The sequence below is a fragment of the Oncorhynchus clarkii genome, chromosome 6 (genome assembly GCF_045791955.1).
Source record: "Oncorhynchus clarkii lewisi isolate Uvic-CL-2024 chromosome 6, UVic_Ocla_1.0, whole genome shotgun sequence".
NCBI lineage: Eukaryota > Metazoa > Chordata > Actinopteri > Salmoniformes > Salmonidae > Oncorhynchus > Oncorhynchus clarkii.
This window is the reverse complement of record NC_092152.1, coordinates 79,658,573-79,685,197: the sequence shown is the minus strand read 5'-3', so window position 1 is coordinate 79,685,197 and position 26,625 is coordinate 79,658,573. Positions and strand designations below refer to the sequence as shown.

The 26,625-nt window shown below is 44.6% G+C and overlaps 1 protein-coding gene across 1 annotated transcript in view; it reads right to left on the bottom strand.

Annotated features, from left to right (window-relative positions):
* Positions 1-26,625, bottom strand: part of LOC139411674 (elongation factor-like GTPase 1) — a 111,929-nt gene that overhangs the window by 35,450 nt on the left and 49,854 nt on the right. Inside the window, exons 16-19 of the mRNA XM_071158300.1 lie at positions 9,235-9,366; positions 8,314-8,461; positions 1,317-1,428; positions 872-995 (exon numbers count right to left, since the gene is read on the bottom strand). Coding sequence (XP_071014401.1) covers positions 872-995; positions 1,317-1,428; positions 8,314-8,461; positions 9,235-9,366 — 516 coding nt within the window. The remainder of the gene's footprint in view (positions 1-871; positions 996-1,316; positions 1,429-8,313; positions 8,462-9,234; positions 9,367-26,625) is intronic.

Here is a 26,625-nt window from a genome sequence, read left to right as displayed (position 1 = left end):
AATAGCCTCCAATACCCTACTCAACAAATTGGATGCAGTCTATCACAGTGCAATCCGTTTTGTCACCAAAGCCCCATATACTACCCACCATTGCGACCTGTACGCTCTCGTTGGCTGGCCCTCGCTTCATACTCGTCGCCAAACCCACTGGCTCCATGTCATCTACAAGACCCTGCTAGGTAAAGTCCCCCCTTATCTCAGCTCGCTGGTCACCATTGCATCTCCCACCTGTAGCACACGCTCCAGCAGGTATATCTCTCTAGTCACCCCCAAAACCAATTATTTCTTTGGCCGCCTCTCCTTCCAGTTCTCTGCTGCCAATGACTGGAACGAACTACAAAAATCTCTGAAACTGGAAACACTTATCTCCCTCACTAGTTTTACGCACCAACTGTCAGAGCAGCTCACAGATTACTGCACCTGTACATAGCCCACCTATAATTTAGCCCAAACAACTACCTCTTTCCCTACTGTATTTTATTTATTTATTTTGCTCCTTTGCACCCCATAATTTTTATTTCTACTTTGCACATTCTCCCATTGCAAATCTACCATTCCAGTGTTTTACTTGCTATATTGTATTTACTTTGCCACCATGGCCTTTTTGCCTTTACCTCCCTTATCTCACCTCATTTGCTCACATAGACTTGTTTATACTGTATTATTGACTGTATGTTTGTTTTACTCCATGTGTAACTCTGTGTTGTTATATGTGTCGAACTGCTTTGCTTTATCTTGGCCAGGTCGCAATTGTAAATGAGAACTTGTTCTCAACTTGCCTACCTGGTTAAATAAAGGTGAAATAAAAAATAAATAAAATAAATAGTCTGACAACAACAAACACACCCTCACCAACTCAACTCTCTCTCACCTTCGGGTAGTGGTATGGCCCGTACCCCCACGGTGGCCTGTCTGTTGGGGGTGGTGAGGGTCACCAGGCCGCTGGGGTCCAGGTGCAGGGTGTCTGACTCTTTCACCTGGTGGATCACAGCCACCTAGAGACACACACACACACACACACACACACACACACACACACACACACACACACACACACACACACACACACACACACACACACACACACACACACACACACACACACACACACACACACACACACACACACACACACACACACACACACACACACACACACACACACACACACACGAGAGTCAGGTTAGCTACTGCAAATAGACTGCTGCTGCCTCTTCAATTGTAGCACACTACTAATATATGGGGTGTAGTTTGAGATGTCAACAGATCAGATATAAGATAGACACACACACCACACCCTCAACGTACACACACACCTTCTGTTGTTTCCCCAGGTCTTCATTGACCATGTCCACTTTGGGTGGTCTGATCACGGTCTCTCTGAATGGGATGATAGGCTTGGAGGCACTGATCTCAATCTTGGCAAACCTGGACGATGAGAAGAACACAGAGAATCAGATGTAGGGTTCCCAAACCTGGACGATGAGAAGAACACAGAGAATCAGATGTAGGGTTCCCAAAACTGGTACATTTCCACAAATTCCCGGGTTTTCCAGAAATCCCACTAGGAAGATTCCTGGAATCAGGCAGAAATAAGCAGAAATTCCTCCATCCAGGATTTCTGGAAAAGCTGGAAAAGTTACAAAGATGTGTAGTGAGAAGGAGATGGAATACTCACATGCAGCAACACAAATGAAGTTGGCGTCCCTGAGTAAGAGCAAGTAGGACAACCCATGCATTGTAAATGTGCTGTATTACTGGGTACGAGAGCCAGAACAAACTCAACAGAATACTATACATAAAGACACATTGGTCTCTTAAGAGAGCGCTGGAAACTTTCACGTCTGCCTTTTTATTTTCCAAAACAATAACACCTGTCAGATATTATTAGGCACTCCTGTCCATGCTGAGCCAAGCACAGCATATTCATATCATCTGTCATAGCTCACCTTGCGCGTGCACACACACACACTACACACACACACACACACTACACACACAAACACACTACACACGTCTGCTTCTTCAATCTTTCTAAACCACAGGAGGAGGATGAGGGAAATATAGCAGCTTCTATTCAGATACAAATGACTGTGATGGAAAGGTTGCTGGTTCGAATCCCCAAGGTGAAAAGAATCTGTTGATGTGCCCTTGAGCAAGGTACTTAACCGTCATTGCTCCTGTAAGTCACCCTAGATAACGTCTGCTAAATGATTAAAATGATTTTAAAAATATAGATAAAAAAAAACGACCAAGAATGCTACATTAAGTGGGGGGTGAACTTGCATCTAAACGCTAATCTTTGGTCATTTTCCCCACTAATGGTTAAGGTTAGGATTGGGGGAGGGGAAGCTGATCCTAGATCTGTACCTCCGTTTTCTGCCTAATGAACACAACCCTGTGCTGGTGAGGCCAAGCTTCAGGTCTGGTTCTCCCATAAAATGACGTCATTAGGTTATCACTGCTGAAACACTCAGAGGAATACAGAGAGGGTCACTTTAGGATAAGAAAATAAGTGTGCTTCCCAAATGGCACCCTATTCCTGTAGTGCTCTACTTTAGACCAGGGCCCATAAAGCTCTGGTCAAAAGAAGTGCATTACATCGGGAAAATGGTTCCATTTGGGACACTGTCTGTCACTACCTGTGGAGAAAGAAGAGGTGATGTATCTCTCCGGCTGCCAAGACCAACAGCCAAGTACTGTCAAAGTTTATTGACACAAACAGGCAATCCCTGTTTGTGGGTTCATCCTAAACTGGCTGTGTGTGTGTGTGTGTGTGTGTGTGTGTGTGGGCTGAGAGACGTCACGACTTCCGTCCACACTACCAGAACCAGCTCATCACGTTACCCATCGTGTGACGTTATAAACACGCACACTCTCTCACAAACGTGCGCAAACACACACACACGCACATGCTCTCTTTCTCACACACACACACACACACACACACATATATATATATATATATAATCCAGTTAGAGTCAGTCCATACAAAAACAGGGCAGAAAACAAGTCATCCTCTCCCCCTTCCACTCTCTCCATTCCTCCCTCTTTCTCTCCCTCTCTCTCCTTCCTCTCTCACTGATGTTTAGTAGAAGCATCTCAGAAGCGCTGGAGCGTTCCCTGAATCCAATGTAGACAGCAGACTGTGTGGTTGTTTGACGATGGGGGTTATTCTGGGTGCTGTGGGTGTTCGTTGTTTCTTTAAATCTCACTAAGACTTGGAATGCATCCCAAATGGCACCCCACTACCTATATAGTGCACTCCTTTAGACCAGAGCTCTAAATGGATGTAGTTCTGTCCTTGAGCTGTTCTGGTCTATTTAATGTTCTGTATTATGTCATGTTCTGTGTGAACCCCAGGAAGAGTAGCTGCTGCTTTTACAACAGTTAATGGGGATCCTAATAAAATACCAAAAGGGTCCTGGTCAAAAGAAGTGCACTATGAAGGGAATAGGATGCCATTTGGATTAGAATGTGTTCTTCCAACAGAGCAGACGCACTCTGAACGATGCTTCCAGACTTATTACTAATTTAGCTAAACATTGTCAACTCCTCAAGCAGGGAGATATGACTTATTCAGTGGGAGAGGAGAAACACACACACCCAGTAATCAAGCAGGGAGATATGACTTATTCAGTGGGAGAGGAGAAACACACACACCCAGTAATCAAGCAGGGAGAGATTACTTATTCAGTGGGAGAGGAGAAACACACACACCCAGTAATCAAGCAGGGAGATATGACTTATTCAGTGGGAGAGGAGAAACACACACACCCAGTAATCAAGCAGGGAGATATGACTTATTCAGTGGGAGAGGAGAAACACACACACCCAGTAATCAAGCAGGGAGATATGACTTATTCAGTGGGAGAGGAGAAACACACACACACAGTAATCAAGCAGGGAGATATGACTTATTCAGTGGGAGAGGAGAAACACACACACCCAGTAATCAAGCAGGGAGAGATTACTTATTCAGTGGGAGAGGAGAAATACACACACCCAGTAATCAAGCAGGGAGATATGACTTATTCAGTGGGAGAGGAGAAACACACACACCCAGTAATCAAGCAGGGAGATATGACTTATTCAGTGGGAGAGGAGAAACACACACACCCAGTAATCCGGTGCTAGACAGAAACAAAACTAATACATAACCAGACCAACTAGACCTGATGAAGATCACCCTATTCCATGTGTAGTGGATAACTACCTTGTCCCTGGGCAAAAGTAGTGCACTACATGGGGAATAGAGTCAAATTTGGGACGTACCAGTTGTCTGTTTGTGTGTCTTGAATAAATCAAAGAGTTGAGGACATTCATTATTTTTTATCACTAACTCACACGGCGTTGAAGATATTGGTGTCCCCCAGATGACAACCTATGGGCCCTGGTTAAAAGTAAGTAATCAAGCCTTGGATAAGTCTGCCTCGTCTGAGCCAGAACGGCCCATAGCTGCTCCTGTTCAAAAGTAGTGCACTTGGGGAACATGTTGTCAGTTGAGACGCAGCCTATGAGTCTCCATCCTGAACACTGTTGATTTACAGCCTCGTTTAGGAACCCTCTCCTTCTAATCATTTGGACATTTCTCCAATGCATCGTGAGTTGGAAAACCATAACTGTGCATACAGGAAATTGTTTTATTGCTGCGGCATTGTAATCTAGAGGTGATTTGGAGCCACTGTAACTATGGCTGCGTGTGTGTGTAGTGTGTGGTTTTGTGTGTACATGTTGCCTACATTATCAGGACCAGAATGTCCTGACAAGGTAAGATAGTATTTTATTTGTCAGGACTTTTTAGGCGTAAGGGTTGGGGGGGAAATGGATTTTGAATGGAAATACATATTTACACCCAAAAAGTCCAGATAATTCACATGAGAAAAGCTGTGTTGTGTGTGTGTGTGTATTAGTGAGCAGAAATAAACACGTTTGCCTGGTTCACCCCAGCTTTACCTTGGTCAGGATCAGATGGCCCACTTTCCAGGGCAGCGAGACGACCCTGGCGCTGTTTAGGCTTCAGAATCCTGGTGCTGTGACGTCACAGTCCCATGTGCCACACAAGTGGCTAAAACGGGCTCGACCTCTTACTGAGCTAGAGAGGGAATGGCCATGGGCCAGTCTGCTTGTGTGTGTTGTTGTGATGTCACAACGGGGTCAGTCGGCATTCACAGCCAACACGGTTCCCCTTCCTCTGTCCTGCCCTGCTCTTTGCCCGACTAGCTGACTGACTGGCATATTTTCAAACATAGAATAAGAATTGCAGTCATCCCCTGATTAAATGCAGTGGGGACCACAGAGATGGAACACAAAGACAAAAATTGTTCTCTCTCTACGGCTGGGACTGTTATTCACCAAACAGGAGAATACAAGGTAATTCTAGTGTTTCACCTGCCTGGGTGACATAATCAGGCTGGCCTGGACTATTTGTAAACATAGAATTACACTTACTAGACGGGATCCAGTCCCTGGATGCCCTGTCATTCTGGCTGGTTTAGGACTGTTTCTAAATCACCCTGTGTTATCTTCCAGGGGGAAAGCTGTAAAGATCCCTGAGACTCTTTATAAATCTGGTCAGTGTGTTTGAGTTAGCAACAATCATGTTGATCTTATAAGAACGTTAGTCAGGAAATGAATGTGTGTGTGCGTGTGTGTGTGTGTGCCTGCAAGTGTAATGCTGTAATATAATTGATAACTTCGATTCCTCCAAAGGTTGTACTGAGAGTAAGTTCATTGAAACATGAAAATTATGTTTTAGTGTAGTTGATGTTGATAAACTACATGTTGACCGTTTCCCTAACTTTCTGTGTCCTTGGCCCAATCCATAACGTGTTAACCAATGTAGCCATCGATCATTATGTTGTGGGAGGATTACCAGTTTGACTGATTGGCTGAATGAAAGGTCCTCTCATCAATACTCTGTCTTCTACATTGATAAGTTATACAGATGAACTGAGTGACAAGGACAACGTATGCAGATAGATGCAGATTTAGTTAGTACCAAGGTTACACCGAAGGACATGTCATCTCTAATTCCCATTCATTCTTCTGGGGAATTAATGCTTTAGGACTGTGGATATTCACCATTAGCGATGTAAAATTCCAGTTATTAAATTCCCAAGTTTCCCAGAAATCCCAATTCCCTCATGATTTCAATAATCTCCCAAATATTTATCTGAACATACTAATGTATGTTAAAGAGATAACGCACCTGAACATCTATATACATGTACAACTATATTGAGGCCTGCACATTTGTCCCACTGCAACACACTGCATGTCATTTGCATGCAGTGACACTGCATGTCATTTGGGACACAGGCCTAGACTTCACTGTACTTTGTATCACTTTCAAAGTATCAAAGCATATGGAAATCTTTGATTTATGGAGTTATGAAAACTCCACTTGAAATAAAGCTGTGAAATATCTATTTTGATGTGTTCACACATCTCCCCACCTCACACCTCCAACATGTTGATGTGGGGCTCTTTCATACCGTCCCTGGGGGGGGTGCGTCACTTGAGTGGGTTGAGTCACTGATGTGATCTTCCTGTCTGGGTTGGCCCCCCCCCCCCCTTGGGTTGTGCCGTGGCGGAGATCTTTGTGGGCTATACTCGGCCTTGTCTCAGGATGGTAAGTTGGTGGTTGAAGATATCCCTCTAGTGGTGTGGGGGCTGTGCTTTGGCAAAGTGGGTGGGGTTATATCCTTCCTGTTTGGCCCTGTCCGGGGGTGTCCTTGGATGGGGCCACAGTGTCTCCTGACCCCTCCTGTCTCAGCCTCCAGTATTTATGCTGCAGTAGTTTATGTGTCGGGGGGCTAGGGTCAGTTTGTTATATCTGGAGTACTTCTCCTGTCCAATTGTTGTCCTGTGTGAATTTAGGTGTGCTCTCTCTAATTCTCTCTTTCTTTCTCTCTCTCGGAGGACCTGAGAACTAGGACCATGCCTCAGGACTACCTGACATGATGACTCCTTGCTGTCCCCAGGCCACCTGGCCAAGCTGCTGCTCCAGTTTTAACTGTTCTGCCTTATTATTATTGAGCCATGCTGGTCATTTATGAACATCTTGGCCATGTTCGGTTATAATCTCCACCCGGCACAGCCAGAAGAGGACTGGCCACCCCACATAGTCTGGTTCCTCTCTAGGTTTCTTCCTAGGTTTTGGCCTTTCTAGGGAGTTTTTCCTAGCCACCGTGCTTCTACACCTGCATTGCTTGCTGTTTGGGGTTTTAGGCTGGGTTTCTGTACAGCACTTTGAGATATCAGCTGATGTACGAAGGGCTATATAAATACATTTGATTTGATTTTGATTTCTTTATGTACTATACACATAGATAATACAGGATCTTTGCAGGACTGGACTGATAAATGCTACATTTAATTTTTTATTTTACCTTTATTTTACTAGGCAAGTCAGTTAAGAACAAATTCTTATTTTCAATGACGGCCTAGGAACAGTGGGTTAACTGCCTGTTCAGGGGCAGAACGACAGATTTGTACCTTGTCAGCTCGGGGATTTGAACTTGCAACCTTTCGGTTACTAGTCCAACGCTCTTACATTCACATGTGTGGGTGGTCTTACAACAGCTTTAGGTATTGATTATGAACAATACATAGACATAGGACCTGATCCCTCAACATCAGAGGGAGGCTGGTGAGAGTTTAGTTTATGGCAGGGGTGGAGGGCAACTGGTCTTAGGATGCAAATGAAATTAGCTGTATTTAACATCTCTGTACGGAACTCTTTAAACCCCTCCTCTCTCTCTCTCTCTCTTTCGCTCTCTCTCACCATCTCTTCTAATATGACATGATCAGAGTGGAGAAGAGACATCTAAAGACAGCATCTCCAGTCAATAATCACACATGACTTTTTATAGAGAGAGAGACACCCACTCTCAGTCAGAAACATTACACACACACAGAATCATCATGTCAATCATCAGTGTGTGAGACTGGGCCAGACGGTGTAAAAACTGAGTCATCTCAAACTGAGCCGTCTGCTGCTCATCTACACTCTGTTACAGGGCGTCTGGTCAACATGTCACTACTATTGACTAGATTTCAAATCACAGACAGACAGACAAAGAAAGATAGATAGATACAGCCATAAAGACTGACTGACAGACCTCTCTGTGCAGAGCTCATGTTTAAATGATGACGCTCCCGGCTTCAGTCTCATAATATACTTCTCTCCAACGGAGACCGGGGTTCAATCCCTGCGTCCAACCTTCCTACTGTTTCTCCCTCTCTGTTTCCAACTGTCGAAATAAACCGTTGAACTCGTCAATCAAAAGAGGAAAACGAGAGGCTCACCTCTCTCGGAGGTCGTCCAGACAGCGTTGCAGGTGGACCTCTCCGGCCGTGACCAGTACGTGTTCTCCTGTCTCCTGGATCAGAACCTCAGCACACGGGTCAGCCTGGTTCAACAGCCTCATACCCCGTACCAGCTTAGGCATCTCACCTTGACACACACACACACACACACACACACACACACACACACGATTGTAGAAAAGTACTTCTTAGTAGACTAAGCATGAATCATTTCCATGTATGAGCCCTACTGCACATAATACACCCTGGATTCAAACCTACATTTGTCTTTCGTTAAGAAACCTTAGACTGACGTTACCTGGGTCATGTTCATTAGGCATCAAACTGAAGAAATCACGAAATAGGGAGGGACTACTTGGATTTATCCAGAATTAAATGCTAATTTTCATTTCTGTCGCAAAACATTTTCAAACACTTTCTGATGAGTGCCCTGATGAACATAACCCAGGACGGGTTTGAATTTTCAGGGTTACAGGTCAGCTCAACTACTAAGTGCAACTACTTAAAAGAAAACAAACAAACACTATTTGAAGCTTCCCAAAATAGTTATCCTGAAACTTTCTAAGACTAGCTAACTAACTGACTGACTGCTAGCTGACTAACTCCCTCCATATGAGGCAAATGTTGCCCTCAGCTATAATACTAACGAATACCACGGAAGAGCTGCAGGAATGTCTGACTATCTGTGGACCAGCTGACTGGCTGACTGACTGGTTGAATAGCTGGTTGGTTGACAGAATGGCTGGCTGACTGGGGTGCTGGAGGAACGTTAGCTTCTCAACATTAGCATCTTACCTCAGATGACAGACAACAAAAACATCACTGACAGGCAACAACCTCAACAAATTCACAATGTGGTGTAAGTGTGTTTGTGTGTAACCGTGTGTGTTTGACACTTACTTGGGTGCTTGGGTTCGATGGCCACTCGTACGATGGGCGTAGCTTCGAAGTTGAGGGGGATGAAAGGGGGGAGGGCAGGGGAGGTGGAGAGGGTCGCAGACTTCAACACACACTCCTCGAGACCGCCAATACCTAGGGAATCAATCCATCAATCAATTAATCAATCCAGCACTTTCTACAAACACATGTCACAGTGATTGACAACAGCTGGAGCCTAAAGAGTGATCAGAGAGACAGTAGTGACAAGGAAACAGTCCCTAGGTAGGAAGAAACCATGAGAGGAACCAGAGTCATGAGAGGGAGTTGAACCTGCTCTGTATGGGACGAGGAGATTAGAGGAGGAGAGGCATAATGAACAAGATGATATGAACAGCAGAGGACCTGATCCTAGATCAGAACCGAGAATTCAGACACCTGGAGAGACATGAACAGAGTGTGGCTCTGGAGATAAGATAACGTCATTATTAGGGAAGCTACCACTTCAATGGTAAACAGTTCATTAAAAATTAACCTTCATAGGCTGTGTCCAAATGGCACCCTAGTCCCTTTACAGTGCACTACTTTAGACCAGAGCCCTATAGTGGTCTGGTCAAAAGTAGTGGAGTATGTAGGGAAAAGGGTGCCATTAAGGACGCAGCCCTGCAATGTCTCTCTGTGGAAGAGAGCAGAGTAACTCCAAGGGGAGAGAATAATGAGACTAGCTTTGTCTCTGTTTCAGACACAAGTGAGGGAGAGAAACACACAGAGAGAGAGAGAATAATGAGACTAGCTTTGTCTCTTTTTCAGACACAAGTGAGGGAGAGAAACACACAGAGAGAGAGAGAATAATGCGACCAGCTTTGTCTCTGTTTCAGACACAAGTGAGGGAGAGAAACACAGAGAGAGAGAGAGAATAATGCGACCAGCTTTGTCTCTGTTTCAGACAAGTGAGTGAGAGAATCACACAGAGAGAGATAGAAACACAGAGAGAGAGACAGAGAAAATGTGTGAGAGGAAGGAGGAGACAAAAGCCCAAGAAATGTGCAAGAGAGAAAGAGAAAGAGTGAGAGAGAACTAGAGAGAGAGACAGATTAGAAAAGAGAGGGATGAAGAGAGAGAAAGAGAAAGGAAGAGTGAGAGAGAACTAGAGAGAGAGACAGATTAGAAAAGAGAGGGATGAAGAGAGAGAAAGAGAAAGGAAGAGTGAGAGAGAACTAGAGAGAGACAGATTAGAAAAGAGAGGGATGAAGAGAGAGAAAGAGAAAGGAAGAGTGAGAGAGAACTAGAGAGAGAGACAGATTAGAAAAGAGAGGGATGAAGAGAGAGAAAGAAAGAGTGAGAGAGAACTAGAGAGACAGATTAGAAAAGAGAGGGATGAAGAGAGAGAAAGAGAAGAGTGAGAGAGAACTAGAGAGAGAGACAGATTAGAAAAGAGAGGGATGAAGAGAGAGAAAGAGAAAGGAAGAGTGAGAGAGAACTAGAGAGAGAGAGACTAGAAAAGAGAGGGATGAAGAGAGAGAGGCAGGGAGAGAAAATCATTTCCCTGCTATCAGAAGGTTCAGGGCTCTGAGGAACACTGAGGCTAATGTAGCCTGGGGGGAAGAAAGAGGTAAGGGAAGATAGAGGGGAGGAAAGAGGAGATGGTTTAGTACTGTAGCAGAGGAAGAGGGCCCTATCCATAACCTACCCATATGGCTGAGTAGGGAAGGTTGCCTGGTGGCTCCTGACAAAGGGGAGAACATATCCCTTCCTCTCTCTCTCCTTCGTCCCTTTCTGTTATCACTCTCTCTCTCTCTCCTTCGTCCCTTTCTGTTTATCACTCTCTCTTGAGTCCATTCTACCGTGTCAGAGCTGAGAGACCAGACTGTATCCAAAGAGTTAGTCGTTCTTTATTTTCAATTCTCTGATGATGTTTTGTTCAACTGAACTGTGATGTTGAATAGTGTTTTGGATGAATTAAACTGGAGGTAAGATGAGCCTGGTCCCAGATCTGTTTGTGCCGTATGGCTGACGCCTATTGTTGTTTGGCATGACATTGACCATAGGAGTTGGCAAGACAGCACCAACAGCTCTGCGACCAGGCTACGATTAGCTAGCTTTAGTGCAGTAATGGATGAGCAGGCTAGGCCAGGGTCATGTTCATTAGGAAGCAAACGGGAAGAACACGGACTGAAAAAGGAAGATAATTTGTCCAATGAGAAATATTGGTTTTTCCTTTTTCTGTTGCAAAACATTTTCAGTCGCATGCCCCAATGAACACAATCCAGGACTGTAATGGAGAATGGAGGCTGGACACAGGCCTTCTTTGTGTCCATTTTAAGGGGCTCAGCCGGCCTCAACTACACCGCCATGTTTATCCTACCGCTGATGACTTCCTGTGATCACACACACAGCGGGGGCAGGGCAGGAGACTGGCAAATTTAAGCGTTGCTCTTTAAAACAGCAGGCTGAACAGTGAGCCACAGCTTCATATAGTATTTTAATGAGTACTACATAAATCCTGCCACTCTTCAACTTTTCACCTCAGTCACACATGCCTTCTACACGGAACAAAAATATAAAACGCAACATGTAAAGTGTTGGTCACATGTTTCATGAGTATAAATAAAATAACCCAGAAATGTTTAAAATGTTGTGCACACATTAGTTTACATCCCTGTTAGTGAGCATTTCTTCTTTACCAAGATAATCCATCCACCTGCAATTGGCATGCTGACTGCAGGAATGTCCACCAGAGCTGTTGCCAGAGAGTTGAATGCTCATTTCTCATTTCTCCATCATTTTAAAGAATTTGGCATTACGTCCAACCAGGCCTCAAAACATGCCTAGTGTGGGCGAGCAGTTTACTGATGTCAACGTTGTGAACAGAGTGTCCCATGATGGTGGTGGGGTTATGGTGTGGGCAGTCATTTGCTACAGACAATGAACACAATTGCATTTTATCGATGTCAATTTGAATGCACAGAAATACCAAGACGAGATCCTGAGGCGAATTGTGAGGCCCACTTGTTTTAAAGGTATCTGTGACCACCAGATTTCCTTATATGAACTACAACTCAGTAAAATCTTTGAAATTGTCAGAGTGGTATTAACTAAAATTCTCTCTCGAAGCAGTGCGGCTTGGCAGGGTCGTGTTTCAGAGGACGCATGAATTTTGACCTTCGCCTCTCCTGTGTCCGTTGCAATGATGAGACAAGACTAACTACAAATTGGGGGGAAAAATAACTATAATAATGATAAAAATATATATAAAAATAAGAGGTGAAAAACAAAAGTAAAAAAAAATACATTGAACAAAAAAACTTGGTCTTATTTCTACCTAGAAACTGACTTACAACTGGATATATGCACACCATTATAAGAAGTTGATTGAGCACACACACACACACACACACACACACACGTTCAAGCGGAACAGATGCTAGACATCTAACTGGGGTCTGGTGTGTGATGTGTGTATGTAGCCAGAGAAGCTGATGACTCAGAAGTTGAGCTGACTCCCTGTGATCCAACCCACAGACCACTCAGTCACACAAAAAACAATACAACTAAGGAACAAAAGCCTTCCTTGGCTAAAGACCTTAACTGACTGACATGCGTGGAGGGCACAGGAACCTGATCTAGCCTAAATGCTTTGAGATGCTGTGTGTGTGTGTGTGTGTGTGTGTGTGTGTGTGTGTGTGTGTGAGTGAGTGAGTGAGTGAGAGAGAGAGAGAGAGAAATCTATCCATCTAGAGCCAATCCCACCGTCTACAGACGGTTGTTGAACTAATTGGCCAGGTGTGTAAGTTAGTTTCAGTTGGTCGTTGCTGGACCTAGTAACAGTTGGTCGTTGCTGGACCTAGTAACAGTTGGTCGTTGTTGGACCTAGTAACAGTTGGTCGTTGCTGGACCTAGTAACAGTTGGTCGTTGCTGGACCTAGTAACAGTTGGTCGTTGCTGGACCTAGTAACAGTTGGCCGTTGCTGGACCTAGTAACAGTTGGTCGTTGCTGGACCTAGTAACAGTTGGCCGTTGCTGGACCTAGTAACAGTTGGTCGTTGTTGGACCTAGTAACAGTTGGTCGTTGCTGGACCTAGTAACAGTTGGTCGTTGCTGGACCTAGTAACAGTTGGTCGTTGCTGGACCTAGTAACAGTTGGTCGTTGCTGGACCTAGTAACAGTTGGCCGTTGCTGGACCTAGTAACAGTTGGTCGTTGCTGGACCTAGTAACAGTTGGTCGTTGCTGGACCTAGTAACAGTTGGCCGTTGCTGGACCTAGTAACAGTTGGTCGTTGTTGGACCTAGTAACAGTTGGTCGTTGCTGGACCTAGTAACAGTTGGTCGTTGCTGGACCTAGTAACAGTTGGTCGTTGCTGGACCTAGTAACAGTTGGCCGTTGCTGGACCTAGTAACAGTTGGTCGTTGCTGGACCTAGTTTCAGTTGGCCGTTGCTGGACCTAGTTTCAGTTGGCCGTTACTGGACCTAGTAACAGTTGGTCGTTGCTGGACCTAGTTTCAGTTGGCCGTTGCTGGACCTAGTTTCAGTTGGCCGTTGCTGGACCTAGTTTCAGTTGGCCGTTGCTGGACCTAGTTTCAGTTGGCCGTTGCTGGACCTAGTTTCAGTTGGCCGTTGCTGGACCTAGTTTCAGTTGGCCGTTGCTGGACCTAGTTTCAGTTGGCCGTTGTTGGACCTAGTTTCAGTTGGCCGTTGCTGGACCGAGTTTCAGTTGGCCGTTGTTGGACCGAGTTTCAGTTGGTCGTTGCTGGACCTAGTTTCAGTTGGCCGCTGCTGGACCTAGTTTCAGTTGGCCGTTGCTGGACCTAGTTTCAGTTGGCCGTTGTTGGACCTAGTTTCAGTTGGCCGTTGTTGGACCTAGTTTCAGTTGGCCGTTGTTGGACCTAGTTTCAGTTGGCCGTTGCTGGACCTAGTTTCAGTTGGTATTTGCTGGACCTAGTTTCAGTTGGTATTTGCTGGACCTAGTTTCAGTTGGTATTTGCTGGACCTAGTTTCAGTTGGTATTTGCTGGACCTAGTTTCAGTTGGTATTTGCTGGACCTAGTTTCAGTTGGCCGTTGTTGGACCTAGTTTCAGTTGGCCGTTGCTGGACCTAGTTTCAGTTGGTATTTGCTGGACCTAGTTTCAGTTGGTATTTGCTGGACCTAGTTTCAGTTGGTATTTGCTGGACCTAGTTTCAGTTGGTATTTGCTGGACCTAGTTTCAGTTGGTATTTTTCTGGACCTAGTTGCTTGTAGTTGGTTCCGATTCAACATGTACAATCTGCCATGGACAGTTGGGGGAAACCTTACCCCAAAAAACATTGATAGTTGGTTGGCTGTAGTTTTATTCAGACACAGATTGATTATTACAAGACAAACTGTGATTCATAGCAACATAATTACACTCCACTGAACTGTGATTGTGTATGTTTTGTAAGTGGTTCAACACATTGTTTTATATTAAGTAGGTTTTTTACTTTTTTTAAAGCTGCACACAAACTGCCCTCCTGGGACAATGCAGATTTACTGAACTGAACCAATGACTAGAACAGTCCAGTCTGAACTCTACCAGGCTCTAGTGAACCCATGAGTAGAACAGTCCAGTCTGAACTCTACCAGGCTCTAGTGAATCCATGAGTAGAACAGTCCAGTGTGAACTCTACCAGGCACTAGTGAACCCATGAGTAGAACAGTCCAGTCTGAACTCTACCAGGCTCTAGTGAACCCATGAGTAGAACAGTCCAGTCTGAACTCTACCAGGCACTAGTGAACCCATGAGTAGAACAGTCCAGTCTGAACTCTACCAGGCTCTAGTGAACCCATGAGTAGAACAGTCCAGTCTGAACTCTACCAGGCACTAGTGAACCCATGAGTAGAACAGTCCTGTCTGAACTCTACCAGGCTCTAGTGAACCCATGAGTAGAAAAGTCCAGTCTGAACTCTACCAGGCACTAGTGAACCCATGAGTAGAACAGTCCTGTCTGAACTCTACCAGGCTCTAGTGAACCCATGAGATGATTGTGGACTTCAGGAAACAGCAGAGGGAACACCCCCCTATCCACATCGATGGAACAGTAGTGGAGAGGGTAGCAAGTTTTAAGTTCCTCGGCATACACATCACAGACAAACTGAATTGGTCCACTCACACAGACAGCATCGTGAAGAAGGCGCAGCAGCGCCTCTTCAACCTCAGGAGGCTGAAGAAATTCGGCTTGTCACCAAAAGCACTCACAAACTTCTACAGATGCACAATCGAGAGCATCCTGGCGGGCTGTATCACCGCCTGGTATGGCAACTGCACCGCCCTCAACCGTAAGGCTCTCCAGAGGGTAGTGAGGTCTGCACAACGCATCACCGGGGGCAAACTACCTGCCCTCCAGGACACCTACACCACCCGATGTCACAGGAAGGCCATAAAGATCATCAAGGACATCAACCACCCGAGCCACTGCCTGTTCACCCCGCTATCATCCAGAAGGCGAGGTCAGTACAGGTGCATCAAAGCTGGGACCGAGAGACTGAAAAACAGCTTCTATCTCAAGGCCATCAGACTGTTAAACAGCCACCACTAACACTGAGTGGCTGCTGCCAACACACTGACACTGACTCAACTCCAGCCACTTTAATAATGGGAATTGATGGGAAATGATGTAAATATATCACTAGCCACTTTAAACAATGCTACCTTATATAAATGTTACTTACCCTACATTATTCATCTCATATGCATACGTATATACTGTACTCTATATCATCGACGGTATCCTTATGTAATACATGTATCACTAGCCACTTTATACTATACTATGCCACTTTGTTTACATACTCATCTCATTTGTACATACTGTACCCGATACCATCTACTGTATCTTGCCTATGCTGCTCTGTACCATCACTCATTCATATATCCTTATGTACATATTCTTTATCCCCTTACACTGTGTACAAGACAGTAGTTTTGGAATTGTTAGTTAGATTACTTGTTATTACTGCATTGTCGGAACTAGAAGCACAAGCATTTCGCTACACTCGCATTAACATCTGCTAACCATGTGTATGTGACAAATAAAATTTGATTTGATTTGATTTGGAGTAGAACAGTCCAGTCTGAACTCTACCAGGCACTAGTGAATCCATAAGTAGAACAGTCCTGTCTGAACTCTACCAGGCTCTAGTGAACCCATGAGTAGAACAGTCCAGTCTGAACTCTACCAGGCACTAGTGAACCCATGAGTAGAACAGTCCAGTCTGAACTCTACCAGGCACTAGTGAACCCATAAGTAGAACAGTCCTGTCTGAACTCTACCAGGCTCTAGTGAACCCATGAGTAGAACAGTCCAGTCTGAACTCTACCAGGCTCTAGTGAACCCATGAGTAGAACAGTCCAGTCTGAACTCTACCAGGCACTAGTGAACCCATGAGTAGAACAGTCCTGTCTGAACTCTACCAGGCTCCACTGAGGCAAAAAAAAAAAAAAAAAAACTTTTGGACTACATTGGATTCCTTTGCCAAGTTAAAATGGGACTTCAAAGCCAATAATACGTCAGAATGTACCAGTCACATTACGAAGGAAATGGGTCTTATTTGAAGAGGAGAGAGAAGCCAGACTGAAAAACAATGAATATTATACTGGATGTGCGGCTGGAGATAGCTAAAATGTGTGTGTGTGTATATTCGGTTTTATTAAGTACAAGGCCAGAGCCTTGGAAATCTGCTCCTCCTTACATCCTATGGAATCTCCCTTCACTGGAAAGTCCCTATTTGACTCTGCAGTGTGTGTGTGTGTGTGTGTGTGTGTGTGTGTGTGTGTGTGTGTGTGTATGCATTGGCAGGAGAGGAGGGGATGTACCTCTAGCCAACTAATACACTGATTATTACATTAAAGCTTCTGTCCTCTGGCTAGAGAGAGTAGTTGGTGGTGAACTTTAATATATACATTCAAATGGACAGACAGATTTCTGGACGCTATGAGACAGGGACAACATTCCATTCTCAATTATCTTTGCAAAAAATCTACAAGAACAAAGCAAAATAAAATTGAGTGGGGGAAATTACCCAATTACCCAACCATCACTGTTCTTTGCCTGTAGGCCACGAGGGTTAATGTTAATACTCAACCAACTATGGTCTTCATGACAACTATGGACTTCATGACAACTATGGTCTTCGTGACAACTATGGACTTCGTGACAACTATGTTCTTCGTGACAACTATGGACTTTGTGACAACTATGGACTTCGTGACAACTATGGACTTCGTGACAACTATGGACTTCGTGACAACTATGGACTTCGTGACAACTATGGACTTCGTGACAACTATTGTCTTCGTGACAACTATTGTCTTCGTGACAACTATGGTCTTCATGACAACTATGTTCTTCATGACAACTATGTTCTTCATGACAACTATGGTCTTCATGACAACTATGGTCTTCATGACAACTATGGTCTTCATGACAACTATTGTCTTCATGACAACTATGGTCTTCATGACTACTATGCTCTTCATGACTACTATGCTCTTCATGACTACTATGGTCTTCATGACCATAGCTGGTTGAGTTTAGGTTAAAATGTATTAAGAGACAAGAAGAACGGGATCCTAAAGCCGTGTCACTGCCCACATCTCCCTCCCTCTAACCATTGTGATATCACTGCTCCAACAGGCATGAGGCAAGGGCTGCCGGGACACCTTTCTGCTCACTTGAGTCATTCCCCCACTTTCTTCATCGTGGTGGCACACGGACACACACACACACACACACACACACACACACAGTTGTGCACTGCAATTACACACACACACTCTGTGAACATCTCCAGGTGTTGGCTCTAACTAATAGCGGGGACCAGCCCACTCCAATCCTTATGACTAATTTAATGTGCACTTTAGAAAACGGCTCCCATTACATTCCACACTAAACACTGAACAGGGTGCCATTACATTCCACACTAAAACACTGAACAGGGTGCCATTACATTCCACACTAAACACTGAACAGGGTGCCATTACATTCCACACTAAACACTGAACAGGGTGCCATTACATTCCACACTAAACACTGAACAGGGTGCCATCATATTCCACACTAAACACTGAACAGGGTGCCATTACATTCCACACTAAACACAGAACAGGGTGCCATCATATTCCACACTAAACACTGAACAGGGTGCCATTACATTCCACACTAAACACTGAACAGGGTGCCATCATATTCCACACTAAACACTGAACAGGGTGCCATCATATTCCACACTAAACACTGAACAGGGTGCCATTACATTCCACACTAAACACTGAACAGGGTGCCATTACATTCCACACTAAACACTGAACAGGGTGCCATCATATTCCACACTAAACACTGAACAGGGTGCCATTACATTCCACACTAAACACTGAACAGGGTGCCATTACATTCCACACTAAACACTGAACAGGGTGCCATTACATTCCACACTAAACACTGAACAGGGTGCCATTACATTCCACACTAAACACTGAACAGGGTGCCATTACATTCCACACTAAACACTGAACAGGGTGCCATTACATTCCACACTAAACACAGAACAGGGTGCCATTACATTCCACACTAAACACTGAACAGGGTGCCATCATATTCCACACTAAATACTGAACAGGGTGCCATTACATTCCACACTAAACACTGAACAGGGTGCCATTACATTCCACACTAAACACTGAACAGGGTGCCATTACATTCCACACTAAACACTGAACAGGGTGCCATTACATTCCACACTAAATACTGAATAGGGTGCCATTACATTACATACTATCAAATCAAATTTTATTGGTCACATACACATGGTTAGCAGATGTTAAAATGCGAGAGTAGCGAAATTCTTGTGCTTCTAGTTCTGACAATGCAGTAATATCTAACAAGTAATGTAACAAATTCACAACGACTACCTTATACACACAAATGCAAAGGAATAAATAGGAATATGTACATATAAATATATGGATGAGCGATGGCCGTGTGGCATAGGCAAGATGTAGTAAATGGCATAGAATACAGTATATACATATGAGATGAGTAATGTAGGATATGTAAACATTAAAGTGGCGTTATTTAAAGTGACTAGTGATACCTTTATTAAGTCCATTTATTTAAGTGGCCAGAGATTTGAGTCTGTATGTTGGCAGCAGCCTCTAGTGTGAAAAACAGCTTCTCTCTCAAGGCTCTCGGTCCTAGCTTTGATGCACCTGTACTGATGATGCGTTGTGCAGACCTCACTACCCTCTGGAGAGCCTTGCGGTTGATGGAGGAGCAGTTGCCGTACCAGGCGGTGATACAGCCCGACAGGATGCTCTCGATTGTGCATCTGTAAAAGTTTGTGAGTATTTTAGATGACAAACCAAATTTCTTCAGTCTCCTGAGGTTGAAGAGGCGCTGTTGTGCCTTCTTCACCACGCTGTCTGTGTGGGTGGACCATTTCAGTTTGTCCGTGATGTGTACACCGAGGAATTTAAAACTTTCCATCTTCTCCACTACTGTCAGGTTGATGTGGACGGGGGTGAGCTCCTTCCGCTGTTTCCTGAAGTCCACGATCATCTCCTTTGTTTTGTTGACGTTGAGTGAGAGGTTATTTTCCTGACACCACACTCGTTGGTTGTCAATCCCACCACTGTAGTGTCGTCTGCAAACTTGATGATAGAGTTGGAAGCGTGCATGGCCACGGAGTCATGGGTGAACAGGGAGTACATGAGGGCTGAGAATGCACCCTTGTGGGGCCCCAGTGTTGAGGATCAGCGGGGTGGTCATGTTGTTTCCCACCTTCCTACCTGTTTCCTACATTCCTACCTGGGTGGGCGGCCCGTCAGAAAGTCCAGGACCCAGTTGCACATGGCGGGGCCGCTTAATGACGAGTTTGGAGGGTACTATGATGTTAAATGCTGAGTTGTAGTTGGTGAACAGCATTCTTACATAGGTATTCCTCTTGTCCAGATGGGATAGGACAGTGTGCAGTGTGATGGTGATTGCATTGTCAGTGGACCTATTGGGGCGGTAAGCAAATTGGAGTGGGTCTAGGGTATCAGATAGGGTGGAGGTGATATGATCCTTGACTAGTCTCTCAAAGCACTTCATGATGACAGAAGTGAGTGCAACGGTGCAATAGTCATTTAGTTCAGTTACCTTAGCATTCTTGGGAACAGGAACAATGTCAGCCATCTTGAAGCATGTGGGGACAACAGACTGGGATAAGTATTGATTGAATATGCCCGTAAACACACATGCTCTGAGGACACGGCGAGGGATGCCATCTGGGCCGTCAGCCTTGCGAGGGTTAACACGTTTAAATGTCTTACTCATGTTGGCCATGGAGAAGGAGAGCCCACAGGCTTTGGTAGCGGGCCGTGTCAGTGGCATTGTATTGTCCTTAAAGCGAGCAAAGAAGTTGCTTAATTTATCTGGGAGCAAGACATCGATGTCCGCGACAGGGCTAGTTTTCTATTTGTAATCCGGAATTGTCTGTAGACCCTGCCACATACGTCTCGTGTTTGAGCCGTTGAATTGCAACTCTACTTTGTCTCTATACTGGCGCTTTGCTTGTTTGATTGGCTTGCGGAGGGAATAGCTGCACTGTTTGTATTCGGTCATGTTTCCGGTCACCTTGCCATGATTAAAAGCAGTGGTTCGCGCTTTCAGTTTGCTGCCATCAATCCATGGTTTCTGGTTAGGAAAGGTTTTAATACTCACAGTGGGCAGGACATCTCTTATGCACTTGCTAATAAACTCACTCACCGAGTCAGCGTATACATCAATGTTATTGTCTGAGGTTATCTGGAACATATCCCAGTCAATGTGATCAAAGCAATCTGGAAGCGTAGAATCCGATTGGTCCGACCAGCGTTGTATAGACCTGGGCACGGGTGTTTCCTGTTTTAGTTTCTGTCTATAGGCTGGGAGCAACAAAATGGAGTCGTGGTCAGATTTGCTGAAGGCAGGGTGGGGGGGGGCTTTGTATGCATCACGGAAGTTACAGTAGCAATGATGCAGAATGCTACCAGCTCGTGTCGCGCATTCGATATGCTGATAGAATTTAGGAAGTCTTGTTCTCAGGTTAGCTTTGTTAAAATCCCCAGCTACAATAAATGCAGCCTCAGGATGTATGGTTTCCAGAGCCCAGTGATGTTCTTTCAGGGCCGGCGAGGTATGCCGCTTGGGGGGGGGGGGGGGGGGGGGGGTATACACGGCTGTGACTATCATTGAAGAGAATTATCTTGGAAGATAATGCGGTCGGCATTTGATTGTAAGGAATTCTAGGTCAGGTGAACAAAAGGATTTGAGATCCTGTATGTTGTTGTGATTACATGAGTCGTTAATCAATCCCCGCCCTTCATCTTACCAAAGATATGTCTGTTTCTGTCGGCGCAAAGCATGAAGAAATTGGGTGTTTGTACCGACTCTGACAACATAAACACTGAATAGGGTGCCATTACATTCCACACTAAACACAGAATAAGGTGCCATTACATTCCACACAACACACTAAAGCAGTGTGCTATAGAGGGAATAGGGTGCCATTTGGAAGTTCAGGAAAACCCTCACTTTCAGCAGAAACTCCAGGCACATCTTCATTCAACTGAAGGAGACATTGCAGGGAACATCACTCAGTTTAAGTAGACAATGTCTGTGTCCCAAATGGCTCGACTACACTAAGTCTATAAGGAAGAGAGTTTGGGCTATGATACTGAAGCACCGTCTAAGAGAGAAAAGTTTGTTTAGGGTCAATGGGCATATCTCAAATGCAGTGTGTCTGTGTGTGTGTGTATCTGTGTTCTGATCTAAAGTAGTTCACTATGATGATTCAGGGTGCCATTTGGGATCTACGAATTTTGTTGGCACTGGTCAAAAGCAGCGCACCATTTTAATTTCCATTTCAGTCATTTAGCAGACGCTCTTATCCAGAGTAACTTACAGAGCTGTTAGTGTTAAGTGCCTTGCTCAAAGGCACGTCGGCAGATCCTTGTCAGCCTGGAGATTTGAACCAGCAACCTTTCAGTTCCTGGTCCAACGCTCTAAGCACTAGTGTACAATTTAGGATGCAAACATCATCTTCCTGGCATAAAGGGGGAACGAGAGGGGCATGAGGCAACCTTATCTCTTAACGAACAACGGCTTACAACAGGAGAGCACTGGGCAACTCCAGTCCTGAAGGTATGCAATACTGGCCATCCAGCTTGGCTGGAGCAAAAGTCTACATACACCGACTAAAAGACCCCATGCACACAACCCTGGTTGCACACAATGTCAAGTCATTACAGGATCTCTGTGTGTATAGGACATGATCAGATCAGGGGGAAACAGGATATAACAAGCAGGAGGTTTTAACCATTAAATCAAACACCACCATAAAATCACTTCATATATTAATCCTACCCTGGATCCTTTTACATACAACACTGTGTGAGTGGGCTGGCGGGGGACATATGAGCTATAGGAAGGGTTGGGGGCTGGATCATTGGTTGTGTGTGTGTGTGCACAGCGGGGTCTTAGGTCTGAAATAACACTAGTAGATTACACTGGGGATGATTTGTGAACAATGAGTGCAGGAGGATGTTTGATCCCTCGTACAGCAGAGTAGTGACAGGCAAGGTTTATGAGCCCGACATTATGTGTGTGTGTGCTCATGGCTCTTCATCTTCTGTAGAGTTCCAGTACACTGTGTGAAAACACATGCACCATGGTTATCATCTATTAGCTGGGCTCCACCATAGCACCAGTGAGCCAACAACTACAACAACAACCTGTTGTTCTTCTTCTTTCTTTTGGTTTTCCGTTAATGAATACATTCTCGACCCTAGAATATCTGAGACCTGGCGGCTCCATTTCCTGTTTTTATGCGTGAGCGATAGATCAGAGACAGACAGATAGATACAGTGCATTCGGGAAAGTATTCAGTCCATTTTGTTACGTTACAGTGTCACATCCTGACCATAGTTTGCTTTGTATGTTTATAGGTTTTGTTTGGTCAGGGTGTGATCTGAGTGGGCATTCTATGTTGGATGTCTAGTTTGTCTGTTTTTGTGTTTGGCCTGATATGGTTCTCAATGAGAGGCAGGTGTTAGTCGTTGTCTCTGATTGGGAACCATATTTAGGTAGCCTGTTTTGTCATTGTGGGTTGTGGGTGATTGTCTATGTCTGTGTTAGTTGCTTGTGTCAGCACATTTTGGTATATAGCTTCACGGTCGTTTTTTCATTTATTGTTTTGTATTCAGTGTTCAGTGCTTTTCTTTAATTGAAATATCATCATGAACACGTACCACGCTGCATTTTGGTCTGCTTCTTACGACGATCGTGACATACAGACTTATCCTAAAAATGGATTCATTATTTTTCTTTACTTCAATCAACACACAATACCCCATAATGACAAATTGAAATCAGGTTTAGACATTTTTGCAGAAATACCTTATTTACATAAAGTGTTCAGACTCTTTGCTAAGAGACTCGAAATTGAGCTCAGGTGCATCCTGTTTCCATTGATCATCATTGAGATGTTTCTTCAACTTGGAGTCCACCTGTTGTAAATCCAAATGCTTGGACATGAGTTGGAAAGGCACATATTGTCTATACAAGGTCCCATGGTTGACAGTGCCTGTCAGAGCAAAAACCAAGCCATGAGGTTGAAGAAATTGTCAGAGAGCTCAGAGACAGGATTGTGTCGAGGCACAGATCTGGGGAAGGGTACCAAAAATGTCTGCAGCATTGAAGGTCTCGAAGAATACAGTGGCCTCCATCATTCTTAAATGGAAGTTTAGAAGCACTAAGACTCTTCCTAGAGCTGGCCGCACGGCCAAACTGAGCAATTGGGGGAGAAGGGCCTTGGTCAGGGAGGAGACAAAGAACACGATGGTCACTCTGACAGAGCTCCAGCTTCCTCTGTGGAGATGGGAGGACCTTCCAGAAGGACAACCATCTCTGCAGCACTCCATCAATCAGGCCTATATGGTAGAGTGGCCAGACGGAAGCCACTCCTCAGTAAAAGGCACATGCCAGCCCGCTTGGAGTTGACCAAAAGGCACCTAAAAGGACTCAGACCACGAGAAACAAGATTCCCTGGTCTGATGAAACCAAGATTGAATTATTTGGCCTGAATACCAAGTGTCACGTCTGGAGGAAACATGGCACCATCTCTACAGTGAAGCATGGTGGTGGCAGCATCATGCTGTGGGGATGTTTTTTAGCGGCAGGGACTGGGAGACTAGTCAGGATCTAGGGAAAGATGAACAGAGCAAAGTACAGAGAGATCCTTGATGAAGTCCTGAGGTCTCTGGATAAGGTTCTCAGACTGGGGCAAAGGTTACATTAGAGTGTCTAGTTTGAAAAACAGATGCCTCACAAGTCCTCAACTGGCAGCTTCATTAAATAGTACCCACAAAACACCAGTCTCAACATCAACAGTTAAGAGGCAACTCCGGGATGCTGGCCTTCACAAATGCTGATGCTCCAGATACTCAACTAGTCTAAAGGCCAGTTTTATTGTTTTTTTAATCAGCACAACAGTTTTCAGCTGTGCTAACAATTGTAAAAGGTTTTTCTAATGATAAATTAGCCTTTTAAAATGATAAACTTAGATTAGCTAACACAACGTGCCATTGAAAATGGGCCTCTGTATGCCTATGTAGATATTCCATTTAAAAAAATCGACCGTTTCCAGCTACAATAGTCACTTACAAAATGAACAATGTCTACACTGTATTTCTGATTAATTTTATGTTATTTTAAATGGACAAATAAAAAAGTGCTTTTCTTTCAAAAACAAGGACATTTCTAAGTGACCCCAAACTTTTGAATGGTAGTGTATGTAAATGTGATATCAGATTTTTATTTTTAATACATTTGCAAACATTTCTACAAACTTATTTTTGCTTTGTCATTATGGGGTATTGTGTGTAGATTGATGAGGGATTTTTTATATATTTTTATATACATCAATTTTAGAATAAGGCTGTTACGTAGCACTGTAGATAGATTGACAGACAGGTCGGTCGGTGGGTTGGAGTCAAGTCTCCAGACATTAAGTGCCCTGCTGTATTTTCCACTCAGGCAGAAACATCAGAGCCACATTTATTTCTCCACCTAGGGAATACTGGAGCTCTCCCTCAGCCAGGGTTATTTTAGGACTACTAAGACCCGAAAACCAGCACACACACACACACACAAAAGCAAGCAAGCACGCACACACACACGAACACACACCTTGTATAAGTTAAGACGTCTGGATGTTTTTTCCTCTGGTTTCTATAACAGCTCCAGCATATATTTCTTGAGCCTTGGAAACCAGGACACATGATTCAGAAAATATGTTCCTAGACAGGAGGCAGAGTGTGTGTGTGTGTGTGTGTGTGTGTGTGTGTGTGTGTGTGTGTGTGTGTGTGTGTGTGTGTGTGTGTGTGTGTGTAAATTCATGCAAGTGTGTGTGTGTTCGTGCCTGTGTGTGTGTTTGCATGTTTTTGTACGAGTGTGTCTCTGCGTACATGTGTGTGTACGGAGCCCTGGAGTAGCGGGTTTGTTTTGAGTTAAAGGAAGAACAGGGTTGGTGAACAGAACAGCCATGTGGAGAAGTAGTGTGGAGAGAGAGAGATGAACCGCTGTGCTCAGCACTCTGCTACTTGTTGGCTTTGTCCCAAATGGCACCTTATTCCCTACATAGTGCACTACTTTTGACCAGAGTCGAATAGGTCCTGGTCAAAAGTAGTGCAGTATATATAGAATAGCATTCCATTTGGGATGTTGCCCTAATGGCATCAGCATCTGTCCGGCATGTGCTCCCCAGCCAAGCATTCTCACACTGCTGCCTCCTGCCACCACATCATTAGATCACATTCCCCCTCTCTCTCTCTCCTTTGCTCTCTCCGTTTAACCCTTTCCCCCTCTTTCTCGTTTTTTCTCTTTGTCCGTTCCGCTCTCCCTCCCTCCCTCATTCTGGGTTCTTCTCTTTCCGTGTCTCTCCCTTCCTCTCCTCCTCTCTCTGTTTGTTTCTCCCCCTCCCTCCTCAGAGAGAAGAGATTACGGTGCGGATACAGGCCATCAGGTGAGAACCCTCCCTTAGACCATACTGAGTCAGCTAGGGACACCACATTGAACGATCACCGACGGTAATGTGGCGTCTGTCTTTGTCATTTTGCTGTAGATTACAAACAGGTGTCTTGTACAGCCGCTTCTTTTGTTTGCAGAGACAAGCAACTCTGGTAGGTCTTTGTTTCATTACGATGTTCAAATCTTAAATACCTTTATCACATACTAATGAACAGAACAGAACGAGCAGACACAGAAGCAAGGCCACATGTTGTGTGGGAGTCAACGCAGGTCCCCGATGTTCTCAAAATAGCAAACCATGACTCACTGAAGTTCTCACCCTGCTCAAGAATAACCAGGCATTGAATTCTCCT